The sequence below is a fragment of the Aquila chrysaetos genome, chromosome 22 (genome assembly GCF_900496995.4).
Source record: "Aquila chrysaetos chrysaetos chromosome 22, bAquChr1.4, whole genome shotgun sequence".
Classification (NCBI taxonomy): Eukaryota; Metazoa; Chordata; class Aves; order Accipitriformes; family Accipitridae; genus Aquila; species Aquila chrysaetos.
Genome location: NC_044025.1, coordinates 9,059,078 through 9,085,684, shown reverse-complemented (window position 1 = coordinate 9,085,684; position 26,607 = coordinate 9,059,078). Strand labels below are relative to the sequence as shown.

At 40.8% G+C, this 26,607-nt stretch overlaps 2 protein-coding genes across 2 annotated transcripts in view; one reads left to right on the top strand and one right to left on the bottom strand.

The window, feature by feature from the left end:
* FABP6 (fatty acid binding protein 6) overlaps positions 1–20,281 on the top strand; it is a 69,857-nt gene extending 49,576 nt beyond the window's left edge. Inside the window, exons 7-8 of the transcript XR_005931144.1 lie at positions 19,133–19,281; positions 20,240–20,281. The gene's annotated coding sequence lies outside the window, so the exon portion shown is untranslated. The remainder of the gene's footprint in view (positions 1–19,132; positions 19,282–20,239) is intronic.
* CCNJL (cyclin J like) lies at positions 202–26,215 on the bottom strand. Its single transcript, XM_029998386.1, has 5 exons — positions 26,075–26,215; positions 14,800–15,010; positions 4,381–4,680; positions 3,388–3,547; positions 202–2,326 (listed from the first exon to the last, which is right to left on the bottom strand). Exons 1-5 carry the CDS (start codon positions 26,150–26,152, stop codon positions 1,879–1,881), a joined length of 1,197 nt encoding a protein of 398 aa, XP_029854246.1. The 5' UTR covers positions 26,153–26,215; the 3' UTR covers positions 202–1,878.
* Between the last annotated feature and the right edge of the window lie 392 nt (positions 26,216–26,607).

Below are 26,607 nucleotides of genomic sequence, written 5' to 3'. Positions count from 1 at the left end.
GTACTTCAGCTGTGTGCTTGTTTATTGGAAACCTTCATTGGGAACTTAGCAAGTATTTTCATAATTAAGCACGATGGCGGTCCAAAGTGTAACACTGCACATGATGCAAATTATAAGGATGATAAAAACTATGCAACAGTACTGCCACATATATGTTGTCATTTACATCTGTCAAATAACAAAAAATACACTAAAGTCTTCTGAAAATAAAGTTTAATATAAATACAAAGCCAACAGAAAATGAACTAAGTTCTCTAAACTTCTAGACTAATTTCTGAAGAGTACTGCCTCTTCATTTACAGTTTGCTTTTTTTTTTTTTTTTTTTTTTTTTTTTAATAAAACAAGAAGATTCCTCTAGCCTGCTGAATGGAAGAAATTATTAACTTGATACCAAAAGTTGCATTCTCAGAAGACAGTTACACAAACACACATTAGCATGCAGGCCAGTTTTTTCCCTCCACCCTAAAACACCCTTAAAAACAATTCTCTAAAAATATAATTTAAAACAGCACTGTGACATGACTTGAAAAAATTGCCCCAAGTCAGTAAAAGCATATTGCACATTACTTGTATTGCTGTCCTGAGAACCTTCAGAGAAAAGACAAACCAAGAGTACTGCCTTCAAACAAACTTACAATATAGTGGTTGCATATATCAAAACTAAAGTTTCACATTTGCAGAAGTCCATTTCTTGTAAATATCTACATTAACATAAAAAAACCATCTATACAGTTTTTTGAACAATCATCCCTGGTTTCAGTTGAGAAAGAAACCTTTGGATATGTGACAGTAAGTGTGGAGGCAACAGGATCTTCAATTTACCAGCTACACTTTCCAAGAGAATGCTAAAATGGTATTTATAAAACTGTCAGCATTGTCTAGCACTGCAATCAAACTCTAATTTCACAGTAAAGTTAACCAGTTCCCCATCTCTGCCCCCATTAACACCAGTTCCTCTGTCCTGAGCCTGAACTACTGCCACAAGTCATTGAGCTCAAAAGATGAAATAACTGAAGGCAATGAACCTTTCAAGAGTTTTTCTCCAAGAGGATTTCTTCAAGTAACATTAAATCCCTGATAAAGCTCATGAACAGTTTTACTAACAATAATCTCCAGTCTCAAAAACAGCAGAACATTAAAGATCCAAGAGATGATTTAAGGGTTTGTTTTTGTTTCTAAAATACTTGAAGGCAGAGTGATGTTCTGTTCAGCAGCAGCACATTTAGATTCCAAGAGAATTTTAAGCCAAAAATGCTTGATAGTCTTCTGGCCCATTTTTCTTTTTTTCCTTTTATTCTGAAGTCTTACTCTTGAACTATCACTCCTGCTCAAAGAAAATGGAAAGTGTCCTACACATAGATTTCTGCATAAACGAAGTTCACATTTAACTGATACCAATTTCAATATATTTTAGTAGAAGCTTCCAGTAGTATAAGCTGCCACCATTCAAGTGACATGTCACTGGGAGAGACGGAGAACACTCTGTGTTTTCCAACATCATCTCTAGGTACATTGCTACTTGGCCAGAAATTCAACAAACGCTCCAGCCTGAAATAACTCTTCAACACAAGCTTTCAGCCAACTCTGACAAGTCACTAACTGAAGACTAGAAGGAAGTAATCTCCACAGGGTTTCTATGCAGATGCCTCTCAAAGTGGCACTGAATGAGGTGTATTAATGGATTTGTATTTCTCTCTCTCATTAAGAGCCAAAGGTACAGCCCTTGGCAGAAAGGCACCCAGGTTCCAGTGATCGGTGGATCCAGATCAATGTCCTCTGAATGAGTCATAAGGATTACTGTTCCTTCAGATACACATCTTGTATCACATACAGGGTCTCTTCTTCAGCTTCTGTTCACCTTTTTCTTCTGTTAATATCTATCCATCAAAACACCCAGCTGTATATGAGTGATGACCACTGAAGTAACTACTGCCACAAGCCGTGGAAATGCAGTGTCTGGGCTCTGTTCCTAACGCGACCTGCACAGCAATGGGCGTTTGGATGGGCAGAGTCTGGGCAGATGGCCGAAGGCTGGCCTGAAGAGTTGCATAGGAGTGCAGCGAGCTGTCAGCACTCCCAGCAAGCAGACCACTGGGCCTGTGGGCCTGTAAGGAGTCACGATAAGCAGAGCACAAGTCTTGCACTGGCGACTGGAACTGGGAAAGCGTAGCTGAATGCTGGGCTAAAGGGTGATAACTAGATTGCTGGAAGAGAACTTGAGTAGTAGCTTGATGGCTCAGATTTTCCACTGCTTCCTGTTCTTGATGTTGAATTGTTACTTGCTTTTTTAGGTTACTGGCTTCTTTGATGTCATTCTCATAATATCTGAAAAAAAATAGAAGTAAGATTTATCAAAGAGAGAAGTTCACAGAGCTTGCATGTGTCTCAAAGTTTTCACCAGTCCAGCTACATCATCAGCTTTTTGGCTCTAGCAGTATATGGTAATCCTCAGCTGCTTTCCACAATTAATTTCTAATTATCCTGCTGCGATCTTCGCACACTAACAACAGGTTTATGGATCATTTTGCATCACAAGTATGTTTTTACTGATGGGCTGGTTATCTTGGAACCTTAAGTCCACAACACAAAGACATTTTGAAATGCTCTGTGTAGGTACTTGCAGAGTATTAAAATGCATAGCTATAAGGGAACAAGGCAAATTCCTGTTAGATATTAGGAAGAAACATTTTCACGCTTCTGATTATCATGAGAATGATGAAGCACTGCCAGAGAGGTTAGGAAGTCTCCGTCATTGGAGATAGTCAAAACTTGACTAGACAGCACCCCAAGCAGTCTGATTTAACTTCATTTGGCCCTGCTTTAAGTAGGAATTCAGAAGGCCCACCATCACTCCCAACCTAAATCATTCTATTAAATTTTTTTATTTTCCATTAAGACTGTATGTGCTCACATACCAGACCAGTATTAATGCATTACAGTCATGTCCTTTACTGGAAAAAAAAACCCAAAGAATAGTTCTGAAATGTCTCCCTACTGTATTCTTGATGTTAGAGATACACTGGTGTCTCTCTGCAGCAAGTATATTGCAGGTACAATGAGAAAACAAAGGGAAAAAAGCTTTCAACCACCATCCATAAAAGCTTCCATCCAATCACATAGACAACGAGTACAAGAAAACATAATGAACACTAAGTTGTGCACTCCATTCTGCATTGCAAATGTTGTTAAAATACAGTATTTAATAAAGTGACCTGATTTTTTTGCCTTTTATTCCTCGCCCCAAACCGAAGATGGAGATTACCGGTGTAACATTGTACTATCTTAATTCTAGCTAAATAATTACTTAAAAAAAAAAAAAAAAAAAAAAAAAAGGAATATTAACATCTTCCTAAGAGACAAACAGGTTTTTTTCTTTCTTATCTTACATGAACATCATTTCGATGCATTGGGCAAGATGTTCCCAGGAATAACATGTTAGCAATTCAAGCTGTGTTGTCCAGGCAGGAGAAATCTGCATACAGATACGTGCGGCGCACACACAAGCTGCAGCAATCAGAGATGGACGAAAATGGAGGAAAGTGTGATCTACAAAAGAAAAAAACAAAAGCAAGAATTGTACTCTTACTAATCACTGCAGTAAGCCTATTATGTGTATACATGGCAAAACAGGAAAAAATTAAATCTACAACTTTGTTCCACACATCTCTGAGTATTAACTCATGACCAGAAAAAGTCTCTCAAAACTGGATCAAGCTTTCCTGAAGATTTCTGTACTACTTGTTCATAACTACTATCAAGGTTTCACTGTAGTTTCTTTCATTTCAGAAAAAGCCATGAAATAGACTATGCTGAAATTTGTAGACTGATCTCACCTGAAGCAAAGTTAGGTATTGACAATTACACACATACTTACATTAGTGTTGAACCTAGCTTATGAGGATGCTGCAGTTCACTGCCTCTCACATAGGCAGATATTGGAAGCGATGCTGCAAACCAAATCATTAAAAGCCCCATCATTCTAAATATGTCATGTCTTGCAGCACAGGACTCTCTAAAAAATATCATTAACAAAGATTCAGACATTGAACTGCATAATATCATGTCTGCAACTGACAGTAGTTCATACTCCACGGCAGATCAAAAATTAGACCCCATTTCTGACAATCTCACCAATTAGTGTTCTAAGCTGAAGAAAAAAGTTGATCTCATCTACAGGTTTCTGAAAAGAGACAAGAGGCTTATGCGCAAGGAAGGAACACTGTACCATTTGCCACCTGAAATAACTGCAAAGAGAAACCATTCTGCACAGATAATTTTGTGCAATCCATATTATGACAAGTTTTAAAGCTCTTATCTCTTTCAGATTTTTGCCTTTTGCCAAATGGAAGATCATTCTAGCATAAAAATAAGCCTCTTACCTTGCACTGAGAAATCAAGGAAATAATACGCATATTTCTCCAGAAAATCTTTGGTTTTAGTCAGTGAGGTGATCGGCCAGCCGTTGTGAAGGTCATTCTCACCAATGGACACACAGAGGTAGTAGTCAATGTAGTGTGCTGGGGTTGGTAGACAGAGGTTCCAGTTGAAGTTTTCCAAAAGCAGCATTTCCATTCTAAGCAAATCTTTCTTGTTCAATACTACATTCACATTGCACATGCATGCCAGGTTATTTACATGCTCCAACTTTGGAACTTTATCTTCTTTTTCTTCAAATTTACCTGCCAGAAGAGATGGTTTTCAGATAAGATTTATCATTACCATTGAGTGGCCAAAAGCCAACAGAGAACACTCCCAAAACCAGAAAGTCTAATGATTAAAAGGTGTTTTTTAAAGATGGACAGGAAGTACAGTGACACAAGTAGGAAAGAAGCAACAGACTGGTCAACATATTCCTATATCCTTTTTATGGGTTTGTTTGTTTAATTGTTTGTATAGTATTGATGCCAAAACCCAGACCATAAACTCATTAGGATTACAGATAGTTTTTCTGACAATATACTGGAATCGGTTTTCTGAAGGGCATTTGGTCAAAAGTGAAGCAAGCAAGCAGTATGGGGAAAGTATGGCAAAGGAAGATCTAATATTGAGGGGAAAAAAGCTCCTTTGTCATGGTTTAACCCCAGCCAGCAACTAAGCACCACGCAGCCACTCACTCACTCCCCCCTCCACCCAGTGGGATGGGGGAGAAAATCAGGGGAAAGAAGTAAAACTCATGGGTTTAGATAAGAACGGTTTAATGGAACAGAAAAAAAAGAAACTAATAATGATAACACTAATAAAATGACAAGAGTAATAATAAAAGGATAGGAATATACAAATGATGCACAGTGCAATTGCTTACCAGCTGCCAATCGATGCCCCATTAGTCCCGGAGCCACCGTCCCCCACCCCCACTCCCCCCAGTTTCTATACTAGACGGGACATCACACGGTATGGAACACCCCGTTGGCCAGTTTGGGTCAGCTGCCCTGGCTGTGTCCCCTCCCAACTTCTTGTGCCCCTCCAGCTTTCTTGCTGGCTGGGCATGAGAAGCTGAAAAATCCTTGACTTAGTCTAAACACTACTTAGCAACAACTGAAAACATCAGTGTGTTATCAACATTCTCCTCCTACTGAACTCAAAACATAGCACTGTACCAGCTACTACGAAGACAATTAACTCTATCCCAGCTGAAACCTGGACAGTATGGAAGCTAAATGCACATGCTACAAAAAGGAAGACATTAAAAACCCTTGGGCAACACCACCTTTGCCCTTGCTGCTTCAGAATTTCTCTTTGTTTCTTCCTGTCTTGGAGGGCCTCGTTAGCTAAGGTCACCAAAAGGCTAGAAGTACACTGTAACCAAGTGATTAACGTAAATAATTCCTATGGGATTAGAAGAGAGCATACATTTTCACAGTCAAGATAGCTGAGCAAAGCTGCACCTTTTCCTAAATTGTATTTACCAGCCTACTGACACAGCAGTAGTCTCTAGAATGACTCAATTTTCATCAGTAGCTACAATGTGCTGTCATTTTGTACAGAAAAACAGAATCTCAACTCTATTCAACCTTCTTTCATAAAAAGCATCCAGTATCAGATTTGATTCCCAGGATTAGATCTATCAAGTAATAAAGCAACAGTGTTTTCTTAAGTTTGCAGTAAAGTAACAATTAAGTCTTAAATTCGCACTGTTGGTTTACCAAGCCAAAAATGACCTATCTTCCAGCTACTCCTTGTTCAAGAGCTAGCAACAAACAATCACCAGTAATGTTTCCAGTACAGCTTAAAGTACATCCCTGCTGCAAAATCCAAACCCATAGCTACTTAAGAGTACTCTGTAGTTATTTTTCCTCTTTGTTCTTGAGGGCATATATTCCACAATTGATTCTTGCTTCAGTTGTCCTTCCATTGCCTCTGTAATAGTCCTCCTTTACCAACACAGACCAATTGACAAGATAGTAGCATATCATACAGCTTCAGAGTATTCTCGCCAAATCTAAAAACAATAAAAATGCATGTTGCACTAGAAAATTATTTCAAAAGGAAGTAAGATCTTGCTATCCATTTAGGATACCAATTCTATCCACAGTGTCTCCAGTGTATTAAAAACCTGACAATTTTCTGTACTATTAGCAGCTTAAGTGTCTTTTTAACACATTTAAAAATGGATTTTCCATCTTTGAGCCTGTTCAGGTATCATGGATATGAAATGCATTAAAAGTAATATAGCAGCCACCTCACCATAAAAGAGCATAATCATGAAAAACAAAATTCATCCATCATATGAAGAACAGGAAAGGATTGTGGGCACACTGTCAGTGAAAAAGCCCTTAAAATTCAGGAGTCTGTACACATGTTCATGAATCTCCTTGTCACCTGAATTTAGAACTGGTTAAGAAAAATGAAATTTGAGAGAAAAGTTAACCCTTTGTTCCCCACCCCCACCCCCCAAGGTGATGTCACAGCCCAATACAGAAATTTAAGGAGTATGCTAGCCGAAGTAGGAGAAACCACTGCATGCCCAGGAAACTAAGGACAAGATCTGTCATTCTGGCTTTCAAAAGGTCCAGTTCCTTCTTTGTTCCTACTCAACCTTGGAAATTTCAAAAGGTCAGACTATAGTCTAGAGAGCAGACTACCAGCACAGCAGTGTTGGGAAGGTATCATACCAACATAGGGCAAAGCTATTTGACTTGACCAAGATAATTTTTCTTTTAAAGTTAAAAATAATTTACAACAGCTAAATTTAGTGATTTAGATTACTAGTTATTTATTATTTTCCCCTTTCTGCTTTTCAATACACTAGTTCCTAGCTTTAATGTTAGATAAGAGCAGCCACTGCAGCAGATTGGAGACACCGAGTATAAATGTAGCTCAGTAAGTTGAAGAAAGGCTCCAAAACTGAGTTGGGAACGGAGGGAGAGAAATCAACTCAGAAGTTTTGCTTCAAATAAACTGTAAAATTTGAATATGAGCTACTTTCCAAAGTAACATACAAGCAACTTGATAACATTTTCTTTCCCAATTCTACCTTGACCTAAGCACTTTGCTTCCAAGTTCACCAAGCACTTCCCTATTTTTAAATTGAAATCTGGAGAAGACAGCAGAAGTTAGTTCATTCCATCAGACAAAATTGATCAGAAGCAAGCTGGGAAAGAACAAGTTTAAGATGTTTTTAAAATGCAGTGTTTCCTTTTCCAGTTCCCCAATTTTCCTAATTTAAAGATATCAGAATATACTATTCCTATTTTTGTTCCTTCAGTTACACCAGAAACTGAGATTCTATGCACAGCATATTTATGCTTAGAGAACCAGGATCTCCAACACAATTGCTGCAAGAATATTAAAGGGTCAGACAAGACAGCTGGAAGTCTGGTATTGACCAAACAAGTAACACTGACTGGTTTAATCAACATCAGGGTTTGGGAAGAAAAACAAAGCTGTTTCAGCTACATTATCACTTGGAGTCTGTAGTTTGAAGTTCATGAGAATTGTGTATAAGTCATTTGCATGCTTTTGAAATGCCACTGTAGACACCTCAAATTAAAAGTTTGCTATTGTGTTCTGAGCTCCAGTTACTGATAAAACCATTTAGTTGTCACTATTGCCCTCAAAAATAGTTTTGTTTTGAGGTAACAGAATCATAAGCCTTTGAAGCAATGCTTAATTTAAGTAGTATATGGATGCTGCAATTTTTTATACAAGGAAGCCTACTGACATCAATAGGATGAATAAAATAAGATGAACATGTAATTTAGGTTTACATTTGTGACCAACTTTTTTTTGTAAAATCTAAATAGACTGGGGCAGCATGGGACATTTTTAAGAGTGTGTAGTATTACTGTAATTAATGATGCAAAGATTTTCCATGTTACTTTAGATCACGTTCTGCCCCACTCTGAATTCTACAATCAGATGCTCCCCCATAAAAAGAAAAAGTGAGTGCTTCTTATGTTTCACATTCACACTTCTGTTTTGATGAATGAAAGCCAAAGTCCTGTTGTCAAGGGGAACAGGCTTAAGTTACAAAGAGTACATGTCATTAGTACATTTGTCACATTATCAAAACAGCCTATCACTCCATGCCAGCTTTTCACTAGGAAAAACCAAAGGTCTCAGAGAAGCATCGCTGCTGTCAAATGTACCCTGAAGAACTGATTTTTCCACTGTAGGAGGCAAGAGTCACACCTAGCGATGCAGCATGCAGTTGAGACTGATTACTGGCAGTTGGGTAGATGATCTTCCTTGGGTTTTTCATGGGTAGCAAAACAAAAGCAGGCCATGCAGGCAATTTGTTTTATTACATTTTCAGAGTCCTTGAGAAGACCAAGGAACAAAAAGGACTGCCAATTTAAAGAGTCATTAAGGTGTAAGTACTTTTTGTCCCATAAACAATTAAAATCAATCTAAAAGTAGGATAAACCACTCAAGCCCATCTATCCTAGCATAAAGAACAGACCTATGGCTGCTTACACAGCTGGACTACTTTCCTTTATTCCTGCATTGTTGCAGGGGGTACAACAAACTTTTGAGATTCTCTCCCAATGCTGCCCTCCGATAGAAACATGGCTTCTAACTGTCCTCTAAGCAAAGCAAGAAAGAGACAATTTTAGAGATAGCCTGCTTAATTCCTTTTTCTGCAATGTATTTCATCTGTCTGTACAATACCTAGCACACACACAAACCACTTAGCTCAAGGCACCTGAGTTTTTAATGCCTTACTATTAGTAAAGTTTAATTACTAAAAAAAATATTCTGTACATGTTACAGCAGCAGGGAAATAAAAAATAATAATAATAATAAAAGACTACAGACTAAGTTTTGCACTAATCTATATTCTGGACTGACAACCCACTTATTTTTTATTCAAAACAAGTAGTTCAGCTGTCTTTATCAGAACAGTTACCTGCTCAGTGAGACAATAAATGGAATATGGATCACAAAGCACAGTCCAATAGAAAAAGCTGCCTGATGTCTGACAACAGCTCCTCAAAGTCAATGGGGAATTAGGTGATAAAGGATTACCCATGCCCTAAACTCAGCCCATTTAGCACAGACATCTTTTCTTGCTCTAATTTCCTTTATTGTCCTGATTTAACTCGGCTGCTGAGAATCCACTGGCAGATGAAGGAGCTGGGCAAAGTAAAGCCAGAAAAACCACAAGAAGTACCCAAGTACTCTGTGAAGTAATGCAGCACTGGATGTGCTGAACAGTAAGCTAGCTTTGCTTAAAAAAAAATACTCAAATTTAAAAACTGTTATCATGTCTCCACAGCAGCAGAACCCTCTTGAGGAAGAGGGGCCGTAAGAACTAGAATTGCTGGAACATTCGATGCCACTGAATGGCCGAGAGAGTTGTTGCTTTTATCAGGTACTGAAGCACGCGCTACTGAAGAGGGTTAGCTCTTCAGGGAAGAAAGGAACAGCTTTTAAGACCCAGCTAGGGTTTTACAGCAACAAGCAAAAGCTGCACTGCTTTAACTATACTGATACACCATAACAGTACAGTCCCTGTATACCGCAGTTACAAAACCCACAGAAGAAACAGTCACAGCAGTTTAAGACTTACTGCCCAGGTGCTCGCTCTCTCCCCAGAGTTTACTGCTCCTGCAGCTGGACCATCTGAATGGATTGCATCAGTGCATCTCACCTACTTTGGGGCAGCTGGTTTGCACAGCTTTCGGCAGGCAATTTGAGCCAAGTAGCACTAAAGCAGATGGGATATCTTTACACAATCCCTTTTTCCAACAGAGCACTTAAGGCTAGAGCACCTTAAAATATCACATTCATTTTCTGTAATAAATTGCCCAATGAACTGCAGTTCAGAACACTACAACCTGCTGCTGCTGAACAGTGCTCCTCTACAAGGGGCTGCCTCCTCAGCTGCCAGGTGAGATGAACTGAAAGTTCCTCAGTTCCCTTCAGGCAAAATGTTAGTTAAACTAGATCTATCCACTTACTGAAAGCCAGCTGATTTTGTCTGGAGAAAATCAAAGTTTACACAAAGCACTGGGATGTTTTGGGAGAAGAGGAAAGTAGTAACATTTTCAGTCGCTTACCTGTTTGCAAAGTGAGCATCCATCCAGGGCCTGGTGCAAAGAGAGCAATCCTGGCTTCTGTGCAGGTGCACTGGTAACTATCCTGCTCTAGATCCAGCTGGCTTGCCTGAAGACCACCAGTCCTAGATGCCCAGCGTTACTTCTGACCAAAAGCCAGCATCTCCCTGACCTAACAGCAGTCAACCTGAGCAATCACTAGTCTGCTTCAAGCAAGGGACAGATGGATCATCTTGAGCAGTTAAAACCACTGGACTTCACTAATGATCTTGTAGCAGCAGGAACCTACAATCTCTTGTATTACCACAGCTGGACCTCAAAAGGAGGTCCTCTGTCTTCTAATTGTGTACCTAGCCAAAACATCCATGTAGACCAGGTCTTTCTGTATTACAAAAACAAGTTTAGTTTATGATCCTGATTTAGATCATAAAGTTCCCTTAATGCAAGTGAAAGAGACAGACTAAATATTCTAAATACATTCCTAAAGTAACTGTGACATCAACATTTCCAGCCACATTTCCTTCCCTCCCCCAATAACTTTCAGTTCACCTCTAGATTACTGTGAACAGTTTTTACCATTCTTTTTCAGAACTGATTCAGAGGAAATAACAACCATTGATGACATTAGTAAACTTCAAAGCTTTTATAGCTGTTCTGAGGAGCTAAACTATCTGGCAGGAATTTCCAGAGGCCTTCTCCAATTATCACACTGTGCATATATTTCAAAGAAACATACATCTTCCGGCTAGTGAACAACTGGATGATTTGAGGGACACACACCCACATTCTTCTCAACTGCCGCAAGTCCAGGCTGAACATTACTTGGCTGCTAGTGCAATTTGTTTGGAACAGTATTATTTTCTCACTCCCTCATCTCTTTCACAATTACCACTGAAGTGGGAAGCACTATCATGATCCAGTTTAGTTTCCCCGTGTGGAGAAACTAATGAGCCAGTCAAAATGCATTTCTAGAATACAGCAAGAGAAATTAGCTCCAGCTAACTAAATGACATCTAGCAAAATGCTATGTTCTCCATCATGAGGGCACTGCTGTTGTATGCTATCAAAAATAAGCGATGGCAATGTTTATAGGTAAAGGAGAGACAAGTTTTTGAGATCCTTTAGATCCGAGATAGAAGCAACAAACTTCAAAGCTAAACACAAGTTTACAACAATTTCTCTAAGCTTAAAAATTGTCCTCGACTTGCATTTAGCTTAGAAGTTTGTTGCCTCCATTTCAAAAGTTGTGTGTCTAAAAGCTTCTCTATTATGCTCCTCCCACCCCCCAAGAAACCCACACTTACCAGATAAGTAATCTTGCCTCTAATTACACCTCATCTTCCTTGTGGTCTGCACACTACCCTTAATCTCTTTCTCTAAGGAAACAATCAGGAAGAAAAACCCAGAGTTTCTCAACATGACCTTATAACAATTATTGAAAGACAGTCTCCATTAAACATTCATCTTGTTATGATGTAAACACCACAACTACTTAAAAAAAAAAATTAGGTTTTTTGCTCTCTACAGTAAAGGTATAAAATTTTTTATAAGTACAAGTGTCTTGCAACACAGCCTAAAGAGCATGTTTGCCGCAATCCTCTGCTGAAAAACTGTGCAACTTCCTACAGTAATGCCTTGCGGGAAGTTCTAATTAGTGCATTTGCAACAACAAGCAAGGGACTAGTTTTATTCTTCTTCACTACAATGAGAACCTTCCAGGTGACTTCAGGTCAATACTTCTGACTTACTCAGAATCTTTCACTACAAAACAACAACAACAAAAAAGACATAGTACAAGTTTTCTTCCATTTCATGTAATTTTGAAAGTAACAAACTAAACACAGGAATCCCCATTTACTGTAAAGTGGCTTTTCCTGACTTGACTTGCATCACTTTGAAGTACACATACCAAAAAAGAATATCCTTATTGCATGTTAAGATGGCCCAGACAGCAAACAACAGAGCTTACTATGCTCCCAAAAGTCTCCAAACTGAGCCCTAGCATTTTAAACCTTATCTATACAAGTTAGTTACGCATTAATTTTGAAAATTGAACCAAAGCAGCTTTGCACAATGTTTTGTTTCTACACGTTGGTAGGACAGCTGCCTTTATGGTAATAGACCTTTTCCCCTTCCTGTAAGGGATGATTTAATTCCAGATCAGGATGTATACATGCTACTGCATTGCTCTAATCTTAATTTTAGAAAGATTCTCACAATCATTAACCCACTAGACTTAGCCTTGCTCTTTTAAGCAAACTGCCCTTTTTTTTTTTTTTTTTAAACAGGCAGAAGTTGCAAAACATTTCCCTCTAGTGTTATCATAGGGCAGTTTGTGAACTTCCTTTTGCTTCACAGTTGCATAGAGGTGGCCTAAAGTTGCATTTTACTTCAGTCATTTACATAAGGAAAATCTTGAAAGCTTTTTTGCTTCTTTTTAAATCCTGAAAGCTACAGAAGTCAGCAGTCCAGCTCTCCCAATCTGATATAGTGAACATCTGCCCAAGATTTTACCAGTATACAAACTCTGACAATTCATACAAAGTTTGAGGATACTGTTTTCATCCTATCTGCATAGCACTGGAAACATAACCCATAGCTACGAATTCTTCTTCTAAATCCAAATGAAAAGTTATTAGAAGAACTGTTGAAGCATCAATTTTATGCTGGGGAAAAATGGAGGAGGAGTATAGCTGAAAGTATCAGATTTATCTAAAGAAAATCCTATTCTCTCTTCCTGAAGGTAACATTCATCTATGCACTTGGGAAAATAATAAAAAAAACCACCAAACCCAAAGAACTAGCAATGCTGCAAGGCATCTTGTAGTTATGAGGTTACCCAAAAAAAGAAAAAGAGATGGTCTGAAAGCTGAAGGAGTACACCTCTGAGCAGACATCAGTCTCCAGGCTACCTGAAGCTGGTATTTCATTCAGTCTGATGTGTTTGTTATGAAACTGTACCCTGAATTTCAATTTAGAAATCAGCCCTAGCCCCTCTCCCCTCCACTGCACGAGCCCAAAGCTTGTCTGACCCCTCAGAAAAATACCTCTCTGGTAAATAAAGAAAACAATTCCTCAGCTGGGATGGTTTTCTGCCAATCTACTGGTCTGAAGGAGCTAACGAAAAGTTCAGGTCAGCAGAACTACAATATCTGAGTCACTTAAGCTGCTGTAAGACTGCACCTACAGCAACCATTTACATTCTTCTTTGTTCCAGTTTTAATATTGGCCTTTTTTGCAACATGAACCAGTAACTGCTCCACATAATTCACCATCTTCGCTGGAGTCAGACAGACAGCAATGCTTAAATACACTAAGTGTATGGGGTTTTTTATTATTTTACTATTGTCTCTGCAGATTCAAGGAAAAGCAGCAGCAATCCCAAGTCCTGAGGGGTAAACATATAGTATCACCTTCTTCCCTCAATAGCTTCTGGCTCTCCATAGTGTTTTTTACCTTAACCAGTATGACTACTTGCACTTTTCAGCCATTAATGCTCAAGTTTGCGTAACTTTTGTTGTCCACAATAGTGCATTGCTCTACATGGCTCCCATATGGCAGGAGAATTTCTCTGTAACCTAGAAACAGAGTCTGCAGGGGTAGACTGCTATTCCTTGAGCCACCAGTCTCGCTTTCCTCCACTTGCACAGCACTGGCTGCAGAGAAGATTTCAAGAAAGCACTAACGACAAATGTTCAAGATCATTTGCTAAATGGATGCCAATACTGAAACTTTACTATTATGCAGCAATGCCTAGCTATTTGGTAGCAGCCCAAAACAAGCAATATGCATTCCAGCATCATCAACACATCCACTAAGTGCCTCAAGAAGCAAATTTTCCTTTGGCCCCTGTATAAGAAACCTGTGATTTACAAGGAACTGATTATGCCCAGCGATCACAACAGAGGCACAGATTGTCCAAGGACAGATCTCCAGGAGAGGCTGCGTGTTACACAGATGTCATTCCCTGCTACCAACTCTTCCTTGGAACTAACCTCTCCCAGTCTTGCCACTTTCTTCCCCCACCGTCACCCCCTGATCTTTCCTGTCCCCATCCACTGACCCAGCTTCAGCTGCCAACACTTCCTCTGCTCATTAACACCAGCATATAGATGGGTAGCGCAAGCTACGCAGTTGAGCAGAGTTTATTAACAGACTGCTTTATGCCTTGACTTGGACTTCATTAGGCTTTATACTAAGTAGGTGGAAACTGTCAACACAGAGAAAACAGCACATGATATATAAGGAAAACAACCATCTGCTCAGAAAAAAAGCCTTAATATACAGCAGCCAACTTACTTGCTAGGAGAAGACAGGCAAATGAAATGATGTGCAGTTGCTTGACCGTGATATCATAGCGATCCATAAAGTGGTCCAATAAATAGATAGCAAGATGCCGGGCCGTGGGGCAGAGATTGCAACGGTTGCTGAGGACAGTCAAGAGATCAATGAAGTATCGGCGCATCCCAATCTGTGGTGAATGAGCCTTATACATAGGCAACTTAAGTTCCTATGGGGAAAAAAAAAAGGGATGAAAGAGAGGTACTGAAACAAACACCATTTCAGTGTCTGGAATCCCAAACCAACACCCACCACCTGCTATGGCAGATGCTTAGCAGCTACAGCACTATGATTGACACAGGAATCAGGGCTGGATTACTGTATGTTTTGACAGTTAACTTCTAATACTTCGGTCATCCGCGCACTTTCCTCACAAGCATTAAACACATAGTCAAACGCTAAATTACAGTTTAACCCAGGAACAACTTGCTGTTGCTTTCTACAGAACACCAAACTTCTCGGCCATGAAAATTGTTCCTGAAGGACTCCTTTTTAATTTTGTTCACCCAGATTGGACTGTTAACTAAGGTTTTAACAGAGTTTCATAGGCAAAAAGGTCAAGATATGTTTCTCTGATATTGCCCCTTCTTCAGTTGCCCAAGTTACTACATCCTGTGCCAAAAAAATGTGTAGGTCTTTAGAATAACTAACATCTACCTTAAACATATTAAAAAAAATAATCACATGGTGCATGGCTGCAGCAAGAAACAAAAGTAGGCATTAACAAGAAAAAAAAACCCCAGAGAATGATTAGACTTTTCTAATCACAGCAAATTCCAGTATGTTCTGTAGTAACCTATTTGAGTATTATAAAAGCTAATTATTGAACTGACAGACTGTATTTCACATGTAATGTAAGAATTTTCATTTTAAAGGGGGAATTATATAAGGTTTTGGTCTATCTATGCTAGGTCTTCACCTGCAAGGGTTTTTACACACAGGTTTGTAGCCACTATGCAAAGAGTAGGTTAAGGGAAGGAGTGAAGATCCTTGGGAATACCTGCAACAAGCTAATGCCACTTAGAAGGTGATACTTTCTCACTTTAGACATGGTCATATACTAATGCAGTTACCGTGGCCAGACTTTAATTAAAACACGCTGAATACATGTTGATAGGCATGGATTAGAAAAATACCGTTTCAGCAAGGTATCCTCTCTCAGTAATTTGTCAAGGTAATACAGCATTTTTGCATTACATATATTTGAAAATAAATTAGCAGTAGTACAGTGCTGCAAGATAGACAAGTGGCATACAAAGCACTACGTAGCAGGTAATTTTACTAAATCAATCATGACTTTTTTTTTTTTTTTAAAAAAAAAAAAAAGCGTTGAGAGGAAGTACCTGCACTGACTACCCCATTTACACAAGTAAGACGCACCACCTTGCACAGGCAGCACAGTGGTTGCCCACACTTCTTTCATCCCCTGGAAGGGAACATTCCACAAGGAGGTTCAACTTATCAAGGAAAAAATAGCTACACAATGAGGCTCAGAGGGGCACGCATAACTGGAAACCAGGGAGGCTCCAGAACGAGAAGCAGCTTACAAAGACAGCAAGCCGAGTGCTGTTACGGATGATTGCTTCCTAGGCCTTTTTAAAGAAAGTCAGTGAAAAAAACACATTCCGGACTGAACAGACACATGCTGTGGACAGGCAAACAGCCCTTTGAAACCTGGGACAGCCTTCACTGGGGGATTATAAAGAAATCGCCCACCAGTAACAATTTACAAAGCAGGGAGACAATGGAACATGTTCCCCTGATTGTTTTATACCCAGAAAAGCCCCATAAATTTCATTTTTCGATTGCCTCATGTACAGAGATTTCAATCCGTCAGTACAACTGACATACACTGGTTCAGAGCAGGAATTCATAGCGTACCTGTAACATGAATGTTCTGGCAGAAATGGTTTCAAGCTCAGTGCTTACATCAGTTAAAATAACTGCCTTTTTTTTTTTTTTTTTAATATGTCTATACAAAGCCCAAGCTATCATAAGATCAGGTGGCAATTCTACCTCTGAAATATTTTATTCTTCTAGGCGGCTGGTAGGAGCTTCAAGTTTTATTTTTTGAAATGTGCTTCCTGTTTCCTGGGAGCTAAGTCTCCCAGCAAAATTATACTGTATACTCTGAGGTCAGGATACATATTTAATGTGAAATTTGCTTTTTAGACCATAACAACAAAGGCAAGAAATAAACAGTAACTCCAGTTATATACATCTAGTCAAAAAATCTGACAGGTCTAAATGTTACAGTTCAGTGGGTGAGCTTTAGAGGCTCAGAATGAAAGCTGAGATCTGGAGATTTGCATCCAAATCTCAGATGCTCAGAAGCCAGAACTACCCCTACTCAGCCCACCGCGCTAGAAAATTCGAAGACCAGTCAAAGCACTGAATTTAAGCCAATAGGATTATTCTGCTACTGGTTTAACACAGACATTTACTCCCTTGTAAGCCATCTGCTTTTTTCGGGGTTTTTTTAATTTATTTATTGGAAATCGGTTACTAGTAAAGGGCGTAAGTGAGAAGCGTTCTCATTTTGTTCCCCAAACACACCCACGTGGGCTTCCGTGTAACGAGACTTGACAGCACCGAGAAGGTTCAACTTCAGGATTAATGTTAGGAGGAACAGAGCCACGTGCTGGGGTTTCTTAAAAGATCAAGTTCCTAGGTATTAATTGATCCAGGGTAATTATCTGTGTATAGGGAAGAGCCTCGCCCTGCACCACATAGCAAGAAGCAGCTAATAACTAGTTCAATAGGGGTGCTTTTACACTGACAGATCAGTCTTAAATGATGAGATTTTCTTTTAAAGGAAAGCGAGGGGTACATAGTTTAACAATGCAAGAGCTGAATAGCAGGCTTAGGGTTACCAACACAGTTGGTACCATCAACCCCCCACAGGGTTCTTTAGCATAAGTTCGTCAAGGAAAAAAAAAATTACTCCTTTGAATTCGAAAAAATGCCTTTGCTGCTTTGGGCATAGTGATGCAGGATCAGCAAATACAACTATATGGAAAAAACTTAACTTTTAGGGACCAAGAATAAAATAAATCGTTTCCATTGCTTATTTTTTCTTCTATCTCCAGTAGAGGAACACAGAAGAAACTAGGAGTCCTGCTGTCTGCTGGAATTGCCCTTTCATGTGCTGCTTCTGCTTATCTTTGACCCGTTCATCAGTATCTACTTCAACAACTTTGCTTTGGGCTACTGAGCAATTGCTACATTGAAATGCTAAAAGCAGCAGCACATAAAAGGTTCACAGGTGTCTTGGAAATGACTTCGCAAGCTTTGCTCAAGGTATTGATCGGTGTCTCTCCACAAAAAGCCTCCAGAAAGTCACAGCACAGACTTTAAAGGGATCACCGCTTAATCTCAGAACCTGAAAAGTAAGGCTTGGGACTGAGAGTCAGTGTTAAGGGTGAAGACAATTTTTAGGCTGCCACCTCCTACCAGCTTCAAGATCTGACCTTCCAAAAGAAAGGAATCAGCGTAAACATTTTTAAGTGGTGTTAGACGACAAATCTTCCTCAGCAATCACATCTGAAAGACAGCCAGGCTCCAGACACGAGCCACTCGTTCACTGCAGACACAGCTCATCACCTGACGCTTCAGCTGGCACCACTCGTTACCCGAGCTCAGGAGACAGGATTTTGTCTGCTTCGGATGGTTTTGTAACTGGGCTGAGCAAATGCACTTCAGAATCCATACCTAAAGCTGACGCTAGGCAACAAGACTTTAAAGCTTTTGAGTAGCCACGTGAAGGTTAGGCGTTCACTGGCCATTTGAACTAATCAGCCAAACAGCAATTAAGGTGGAGAGGAAGAAAACTTAACAGGATCACTTCCTCCAGCTCCCTTAAAGCAGCAGCTGGTACAGGCCAGTCTACCCAGCACTTATCTTCATCAGAGTACCACATCAGATGGTTTGGTTTTCAACGTGGCAAGAAATTCCATGCATACATTTTTTCTGTCCAATTTCTTTTCAGTAAAACTCTTCTCCCACTGTTACAAAGCCAGTAATGAACTGACAAGCAGCCAGGAGAAAAAAGTTAGCAGTAGAAAAGTTAGCAAGTGATGTGACATTATGGTAATAAGTCACACTAATAACGATCAGTTCTTGGAACAGAAGTGGAATTCATCAAGGTATTTTAGAACAACTCACAGGCTTTTTGACAAGGAAAATGAAATGCTGTAATAAATATGCCTCGGGTTCTGAAATTCAGGGAGATGTTAACTGAACCTGGTTTCAGAGCACTTGGACTTCAGTTAGGATCTGTTCTGTGCCACAGGTCAAACATGCAGCATCTCCCGACTCCCTGCAACAGCTCGGGTCTTTCTTACTGCTCTCCTCCTCTCAGCACCAGCTGTCTCAGCTGCAAGATACCCAGCTGCTGCACACGGGCATCTCCAGAGAGCTGCATACTCTGTGAAGAGCCAGGTAAATTACCTTCTCATTTCTGGAGCAAAATGAAGCACCTGAACCAGAGCTACTCGGCAACAGTAAAGCCTATTCATCTAGAAACAGCTGTTGCAATACTCCCCTACACAGACACAAGCTTCATTTACTAGTATGAACTTCATACTCCTCTCATTATTATTCTTTTTTAATCTTATTATCTACTTCTCTTTCTGGATATGTAAACAGAATCCAGCGTACGGCCCCTGCTACCACAGCTCACAGATATTCACCACTGATCCTAACTCAAAAATCTGAAAAAAGGTTCCAGCTGATGAACAAAGATACCCAGTGAAGTATAACTTAAGTTTCGACAAGTTCTCCATGATTCTTATTAATCCAGGGGAAAAGTATATAAACCCAAGACACCACTTGTGTGGTGTCAATATAAGGCACCCAAATGAATAAAAAAACTAGTAAAAACCATGGTAACTTTGGCAATTGTTTCGCTCTCTGTATGTTGCATGTTCTGGAAAAATAGCATGTATGTGACTTCCACCAGACCCTTAAGAATTCCTGTAGTAAGAATAACAGATACTGCAAAGTTGTTGGCATTAGAACAGGAAAAAGAAATGCCTGTAGATGAAAAATAAAGAGAAAGCTTATCTAGCAGGCTATTAACAGTTGTTCTTTGAAAGAGACAAACTCCTTCCTGTTTTGTGTTCTAACCAGTTTCCCAGCTTTGGAAGAAAGGTGCCAAACTGATCTCTTAGATATAATTATTGCACCGCACATGAGAAACCACTAAAAACTAACTCCTCTATAATTCATTATTTATGCGGGCAAGAAGATGATATACAAAGAAAAATTTAGACCATGCTATTTTTTAATAGCAGCCTGAAAATTCAGAGCACTCTGCATGCTCCTTTGCTGCAGACTAGGTAGCATGCCACCAATTTAATTCTGCTACTAACGTCATGCTATTCTCTCTCCCCCACAGGAACAATCCTTCTGCCTCTGCACAGCACTGCAGCACTATGCCTTCCAGTAACAAAATTACTCATACAAAACTTGCTGGTAAGTATTTCTATGCTTAGGCAGCTGACTGCCATTTAATTAGTCGGTCAGAAAGGTTAAGAGTTAGTGTGTTTGTGAACAGACTGATAGTAGAGTACAGCTGATGCATTTGGCTTTTACTAATCTTCAAGCTGGCCATGCAAACTCAAGGGGAAGGGCAAAGATAACTAACAGGGCAGTGCTCTTAGGGTATGGCCAGCAGGATTTGTTTCCTCGCAGAGCAGAAATGCCGTGGTGAAAGTCTCTGAAACAGCCACACTCACTTCATGTGTGCAAGCACAAGCTATGCTGTCTTATAACACAGAGAGACCTATGATTATACCTGCTAGAAGATACAATAACAGACAGTCTAGGATTCACTGCATGAGTTCTTACTCCTCTGTTCAGCCCTGCCATAACCATATCTCCCAGAGACCTGAAAGTTATGGCGTTTCCCATTATTCAAGCAACCTTCAGCCATTTTAGACAAGTCTTAATCAGATTTTAGGAGAAGTGCCAGTCTTGCACAGCGTCTGGATTCAGTATGTGGGAGTAAGAGACAAACCTGACAGAAACACGTTTCAAAAAGGATGTCAGTTAGTTCCTCTCATTATTTCCAGTGAAAATTTAAAATCCAGAGATTTTCTAACAAGGAAGGGTACATGGGCAATATATCTTTTATTTTTCCCCCCTCATTCAACAGTAACCAATCAGATAGCCAGAGCAACAGCTTAAACACACTCATTACACTGCCTAGATCAGTGCTGCCAGCAGCTACCCTTACTGTTTTATGATACATTCCACTGATTCATGAGTGAAACACGATAAATTAAGATTTTCTTCTGTGTCACCACTGCTCCTACACACTCCAAAGGAGCAGCAAATTCAAGTGCATCTCCCACAAAGGACCAGAACTCTGGCCACGTAAAACAGAACCTCAAGTTCCAACCTACTCAATGACTTTGGGTTGTTTCACTTACTCTTTCAAAGAGCCTTCAATAGTTTTCCCCCCTTTTACCTAGATTAAAGGCCATCTCAGACTACATTCTGTGCTCTTCATGCATCTCCCCTACCACCCAGTTCTGTCTTCCAAGATAGCTACAGCTAAACACAGACTCCATTCCTTGAGATCTGAGCTTAGTGTAGACACTTAAAATTAAGCTTCAGGCATACTACTGAGATGTCACACGCAAAACCCGTGGCAGACCAAGACAGTATTTCAACTGCACATAAAAGCTTTTTGTGCTTGAATCCACTCCACCCTTCAGCATCCTCACAAGAGTCCTAGGCATTTGAAATTTGCAGGAAAGTTGAACTAGTATTGTGCTTGAAAACCCATTACTTTACATGTTCCACTGTGGTATTTTATCAAGCATTTCATTAAGTCCTTCTTACACTCTTCAAAGTATTCAGAAGTTCAGCAGCTAATCTGAGAAGGATCAGAGAAAGGAGTGTGAAGATTGAAATTCCAACTTTAAGGAAAAAAAAACGAGAGAGATCATGAATAACCATGTACTTTATTAGGACACCTGTTCCTTTCAGCTTCATGCACATGCTGCCATCTATAACATAAGCAAGTTACAGCTAGCAACCAGTAATGCATTGTTGCTGATTTTCAAAAGCTAGGTTTTTTGTGTGTGTGTTTTCTGTTAAGTGAACAGATTATACTTTTGTTGCTGGGCTACCAGTCTTGGATAAAAAAAAAATGATATTAATACACCTCCATGCCTGTTACACTTAACTTCCTTTTACAGCTGATTCAAACTGGAAAGATGCATCAGAGTGAAAGGTTCATGTTTTAGCCTCTCTATTAAACAACATGGAAAAGAGCACAAAACCTTCTGCATGTCTGCAGGTATCCAGGACCCCTGAAGTTCTCATCTAGATTTTGTTTTAAAAAGAAAAACCCAGAAGCAGCATCTACACAATGCTCTAATGCCTTCCCTCTCTTCAGAGTGTTACTGTCTAGTCTGCACCAGTCTGCGTTTCAGGCTGTGCCAGGCAGATCTGAACATATCAAACTTACCATTTAATTAAGCATTGAAGGGACGACCAGTTTTTAAAATAACAAGGACAAGAGCGTACTTACAGGCTAAAAGATAAAACAGTACCCATTACATCAAGACCTTCACACTACCAACAGGTCAAGTAAACCCGATGCTTTGGCACAACTACAGAAAATACATACAGGGACAAGAGGAAAAGGTTGTGTTTCTACCAAAGCTTTTACTGAACAAAGTTAATAACAGGATCCTGTACTACTTCTAACAGGATGATTTAAAACTGCAAGAAATGCATTTATGGTGACAGTACTCAAAGACCAGTGAAGAATACAACACCATACTTCACACCAGTGAAGAATGTAACAAACCCTGTATGGGTTACACTCCTGCTTCAGAGACCGCAAGTCCAGACTGACACCATCGACAAAGCAAAGGGAAATGTTGCACGTCAAAATAGAATGAAACACGTTGTGATGGTAAACAGCATTTCCTCATTAAGATCTTTAAACCAAGAGGAGCTGGGAGACAGGTGTGGAGGAGCTTTTACCTAGAGGAAATCACTCAGACATTTTTACCACTTAACAGCAAAGCACTGTTTGCCTTCAGCAGAAAGAGGATCAGCTCTCCTCACCTGGCTGAAAGTAACTGCAGACAGTAATTTGGACTGCCTTTAAAAAGATCAAGTTACAATTATTAACCTTTTAAATTCGCAAGGAACAAGTCCTGTAAAATTTGGCCCTACTCTGAGAAGCTATGCAAGAGATAAATAAAAAGGGAAATGCAGGCAGATCTAGTAATTCTTATTAATTGCAGGAAATGAACATATCCTGGAAGGAAACAGCCCAACATAAGCACAAAAATGGGGGAGGAACGGCAAACAGACATCACTTATTTCTGGGACACTCAAGACTGCCTTCTAAAGCAAAGTATTTCCTCAACTTTAGACAACAAACAAACAAACTACGCCAACACTGACTTGTTGCTCAGCTTTCCACACTTGTGGCATATTCAGGGCTACTGAAGCAGACAGAAGAGTTTTGCACAGATGTTGCAGTAGTCCCACGTCCACAGAGGTCTCTGATTTTTGATATGGAAGTCAGCTGCCAGGCACAACCAGCACCTTTCCAGTAACAGTTACACAGGGCCATTGTAGAAGTACCAGAAAATATCAATGCATACACACAGCACCTTTTTCAGCTTGGTGTGTGTTAGGCTCTTCTAGCACAAACACACACAGTATGCTCCAATTTTTATTTTCCTTCCTGGCTCAGTCTTGCAACAGGTTTAATGTTCTGGCCTAATCCAGGGATACACTTTAACCTTTCATTTAAAGTCTAAGGATGTGTGTAGCACTTGCGGAATTTAAGCATTTTGCTCCACTAGGTCAGCACGCTCAGTAACTAACACAATACAGTCCCGCTAAGCTGAATACTACATCCCAATAATCACAGCAGATATTTTACTAGTCAGACAATTCAGGGGCTATTAATTTCCTCCGCATTGAGCTAGAGCCTTTGAGAAGTCACAAAGCCTCACAGCATCTTTCAGCCCTCTCTGAATTAGAAGCCAGGTATACCACACGCATTCAGTATCTGCTCTCATGCAGAACATATCCATCAGATACTGCACACAACATCTGTCACAAAGGACACTAACTTTCAATGAGGTTAAGAAGAATTTCCAAAGCCAACTGGGGGGATGGGAGGGATGGCATAATATTTTTTCCAGTTGTTAACATAAAACCTAGGGCATACATGTCCTACATTAATGTGTCTCAATTATTTTTGGAAAAAAAAAAAAAAGTGTTTCTAATGATCCTTCAGTTGTTTTAGGAAAAGAGTTATGTTAGGGACATAGGGACATTTTATTCCTCACCTTAAACCCAGAGTTTAAGTGTGTTCTTCAAAAAAAGTGGGCTAGCCTGCAACATGCGTTTCAACTTCCTTGACAAGCATCTTTAAGTAACTTTCCTGTCAGATTTACACGCTAAAGCTAAGGCCTGTTTATTCTTACCCAAGATCAGAGACACACACCGTTCCAGACTAGGACTCCTCAGCAAGTATCTTAAATCAGAGAGGTCATTTAGGCTTAAGGGTACCATTGCCTGAATCTTCTGTATTCCCATATTAACACACTAGTACACTAATAACGCACTAAGACACTAATACTCTAGTGAGGATGTCACTACTGAGGCTTATTTTGTTCTATGCAATGGCCACAGGCATCCCTAAAACTGGTCCATGCTCACAAAACTGACTTCAGTACCTCAAAACTACTTATCTTCCCCAACTGTGCTGAAGGATCCTTTTGAGGAGTTTCACAACCTTCTACAGTAAATTCTGACACTTTAGACATCAAAAAAGCAAACCTTGGCAATATACTTAAGAGTTGTTTCTGCAACGTATTACTTCAGGGCGGGGGAATCACAGAAAGTGAACCAAAGAAGTTTTAGGGGCTGTGATTATTTTTGCTTGATATATTTGCACTCTGGATTCTCATGTAGTACTTCATTCAAAAAGAAAAGACGTCCTTACAAGGTGGGTAGAATTAGGATTAGAATTGTCCACGCAGTAAGAGTTGTAGACCTTCCTCAGAGCAGAAGCAGCAGAGCAGCCCAGAGACCCTTCTCCCTCTTTGCAGGTTCCTTGAATTCAAAAATTCTTGTCATTTCAGCTGGCCTAGGTTAGTATCCATATATACAAATAAGTTGTTTTAGCAATCTAGAATCATCAGATGCATCCAGAAAGCAGGCTGAAGAACGAAATAGTTGATTAAAAGGTAGCGGATACACTACAAAAAACCAACCCCAAAACAACCAAAAACCAAAGCTTCGCCCCACCTTTTAACACCCTGTCAATTGGATTCTCTCAGTTATTCCTCCCCCCCTGCCAGGAAGACCTGCCTCAGCTGGAGGACATGAGAACAAACCAACCCCCTCGCAGAGACCTGATAACAATTAACTCACCTGACACAATTTATTGCTAAATGCCTGTAAAGAAAACAAAGGGAACCGAATGTCCAAAGCATTAACTTTGCTAGCCATAACTTTAGTAACTTAAAAGCTGTGTCAAGTGCAGGTAGTCAATATTTGCTGAGGGCTCTCTCTCATGTTACCCAACTAACCGCATTTAGAGCCTCTCTGAAGTTGGGAGTCTACCTAAGGAAACGTGAAAAGTAAACCAACAGCCTTAGTTCTACCGGCTCTCTGTACAAGTACGCCAGTTCATCAAACAGCGACTGGACTATTTGCCTTATTGCAGGACATCTTACTGGTTTTCCAATCCACGAGTAAACGATACGCAACTTCTAGAAGAGCCACTACAAGCCACGTCCGTACATCTCTCAGCTCCTCTACAGTCTGCCAGGGAACAGGGTCCTACCTTTTCCTCGAACTGGAGCATTTATCTGTTGGAAGAGCAGCAACGCTATTCCTCTAGATCCTACGATACGCTGATTTTTTGCGGGTCACCATCAGCACCCTCTTAGCATTTAACGCAACGAGTCGTCAACACCCCGGCTAAGTTAAAGCCGCTGAAAAGTCGCAAGCGGGTACTTTTGGGTAGCAGCTTTCACAGGTTTGGTTTTGAACCAACCTGGATCAAAACGCAGAGCACCGGGAGGGGCTCCGCGCAAACCCGCTCCGCGGGGACCTGCCGAAGGCGGGATTGCCACCCCCGAGCCGCAGCCGCGGGCCGGTGCCCGGGCGTTTCTGCCGGGGAGCAAAGCGCGCAGGGCAGAGCGAGGGGGAGGAGGGAGAGAACAAAGTGGGACCCGACCTTCGTCCGCAGGGTCTGATGGATGTCCGCCGCCAGCTCCCCCTTCCACCACTGCTCCTCCATCCTTTTTCTTCCCATCCAGACACCGCTCTGGAGGAGAGACGGGGCAGACGCTCTGCTGGGAGGCAGAACAAACCGGACAAGTGGCCCGGAGCCCCGCGCCCGTTTCCGCCGCCCGGCCCGGCCCGCCCCGCGGCACCGCCGGCCGCCCCCGCCCGGCCCCCGCGGTCACCGCCGGGAACCACGGAAGGCGTTCATTTACTGACCGCCCCCGCGGCTCGCCCCTGCCCGCCGCGCAGACCCGAGGGCCCCCGCGGGCCCCGAGCAGCCCCTCAGCGGGCGCCCGCCGCCCACGCGGGGCCGGGAGCCATCGCCACGGCTCGGCGCTTTGTGCCGGCGGGAGCGCTGCCCGCGGCCCCCGAACCCCCGGCGGCGGGAGGAGGAGGAGGACAGGGGGCGGGAAAGGGAAGGGGGTACTGCTGCCGCCCCCCCCCCCCTTAGGTTAATTAGCGCTAATTAACAGCTGCCTGCCC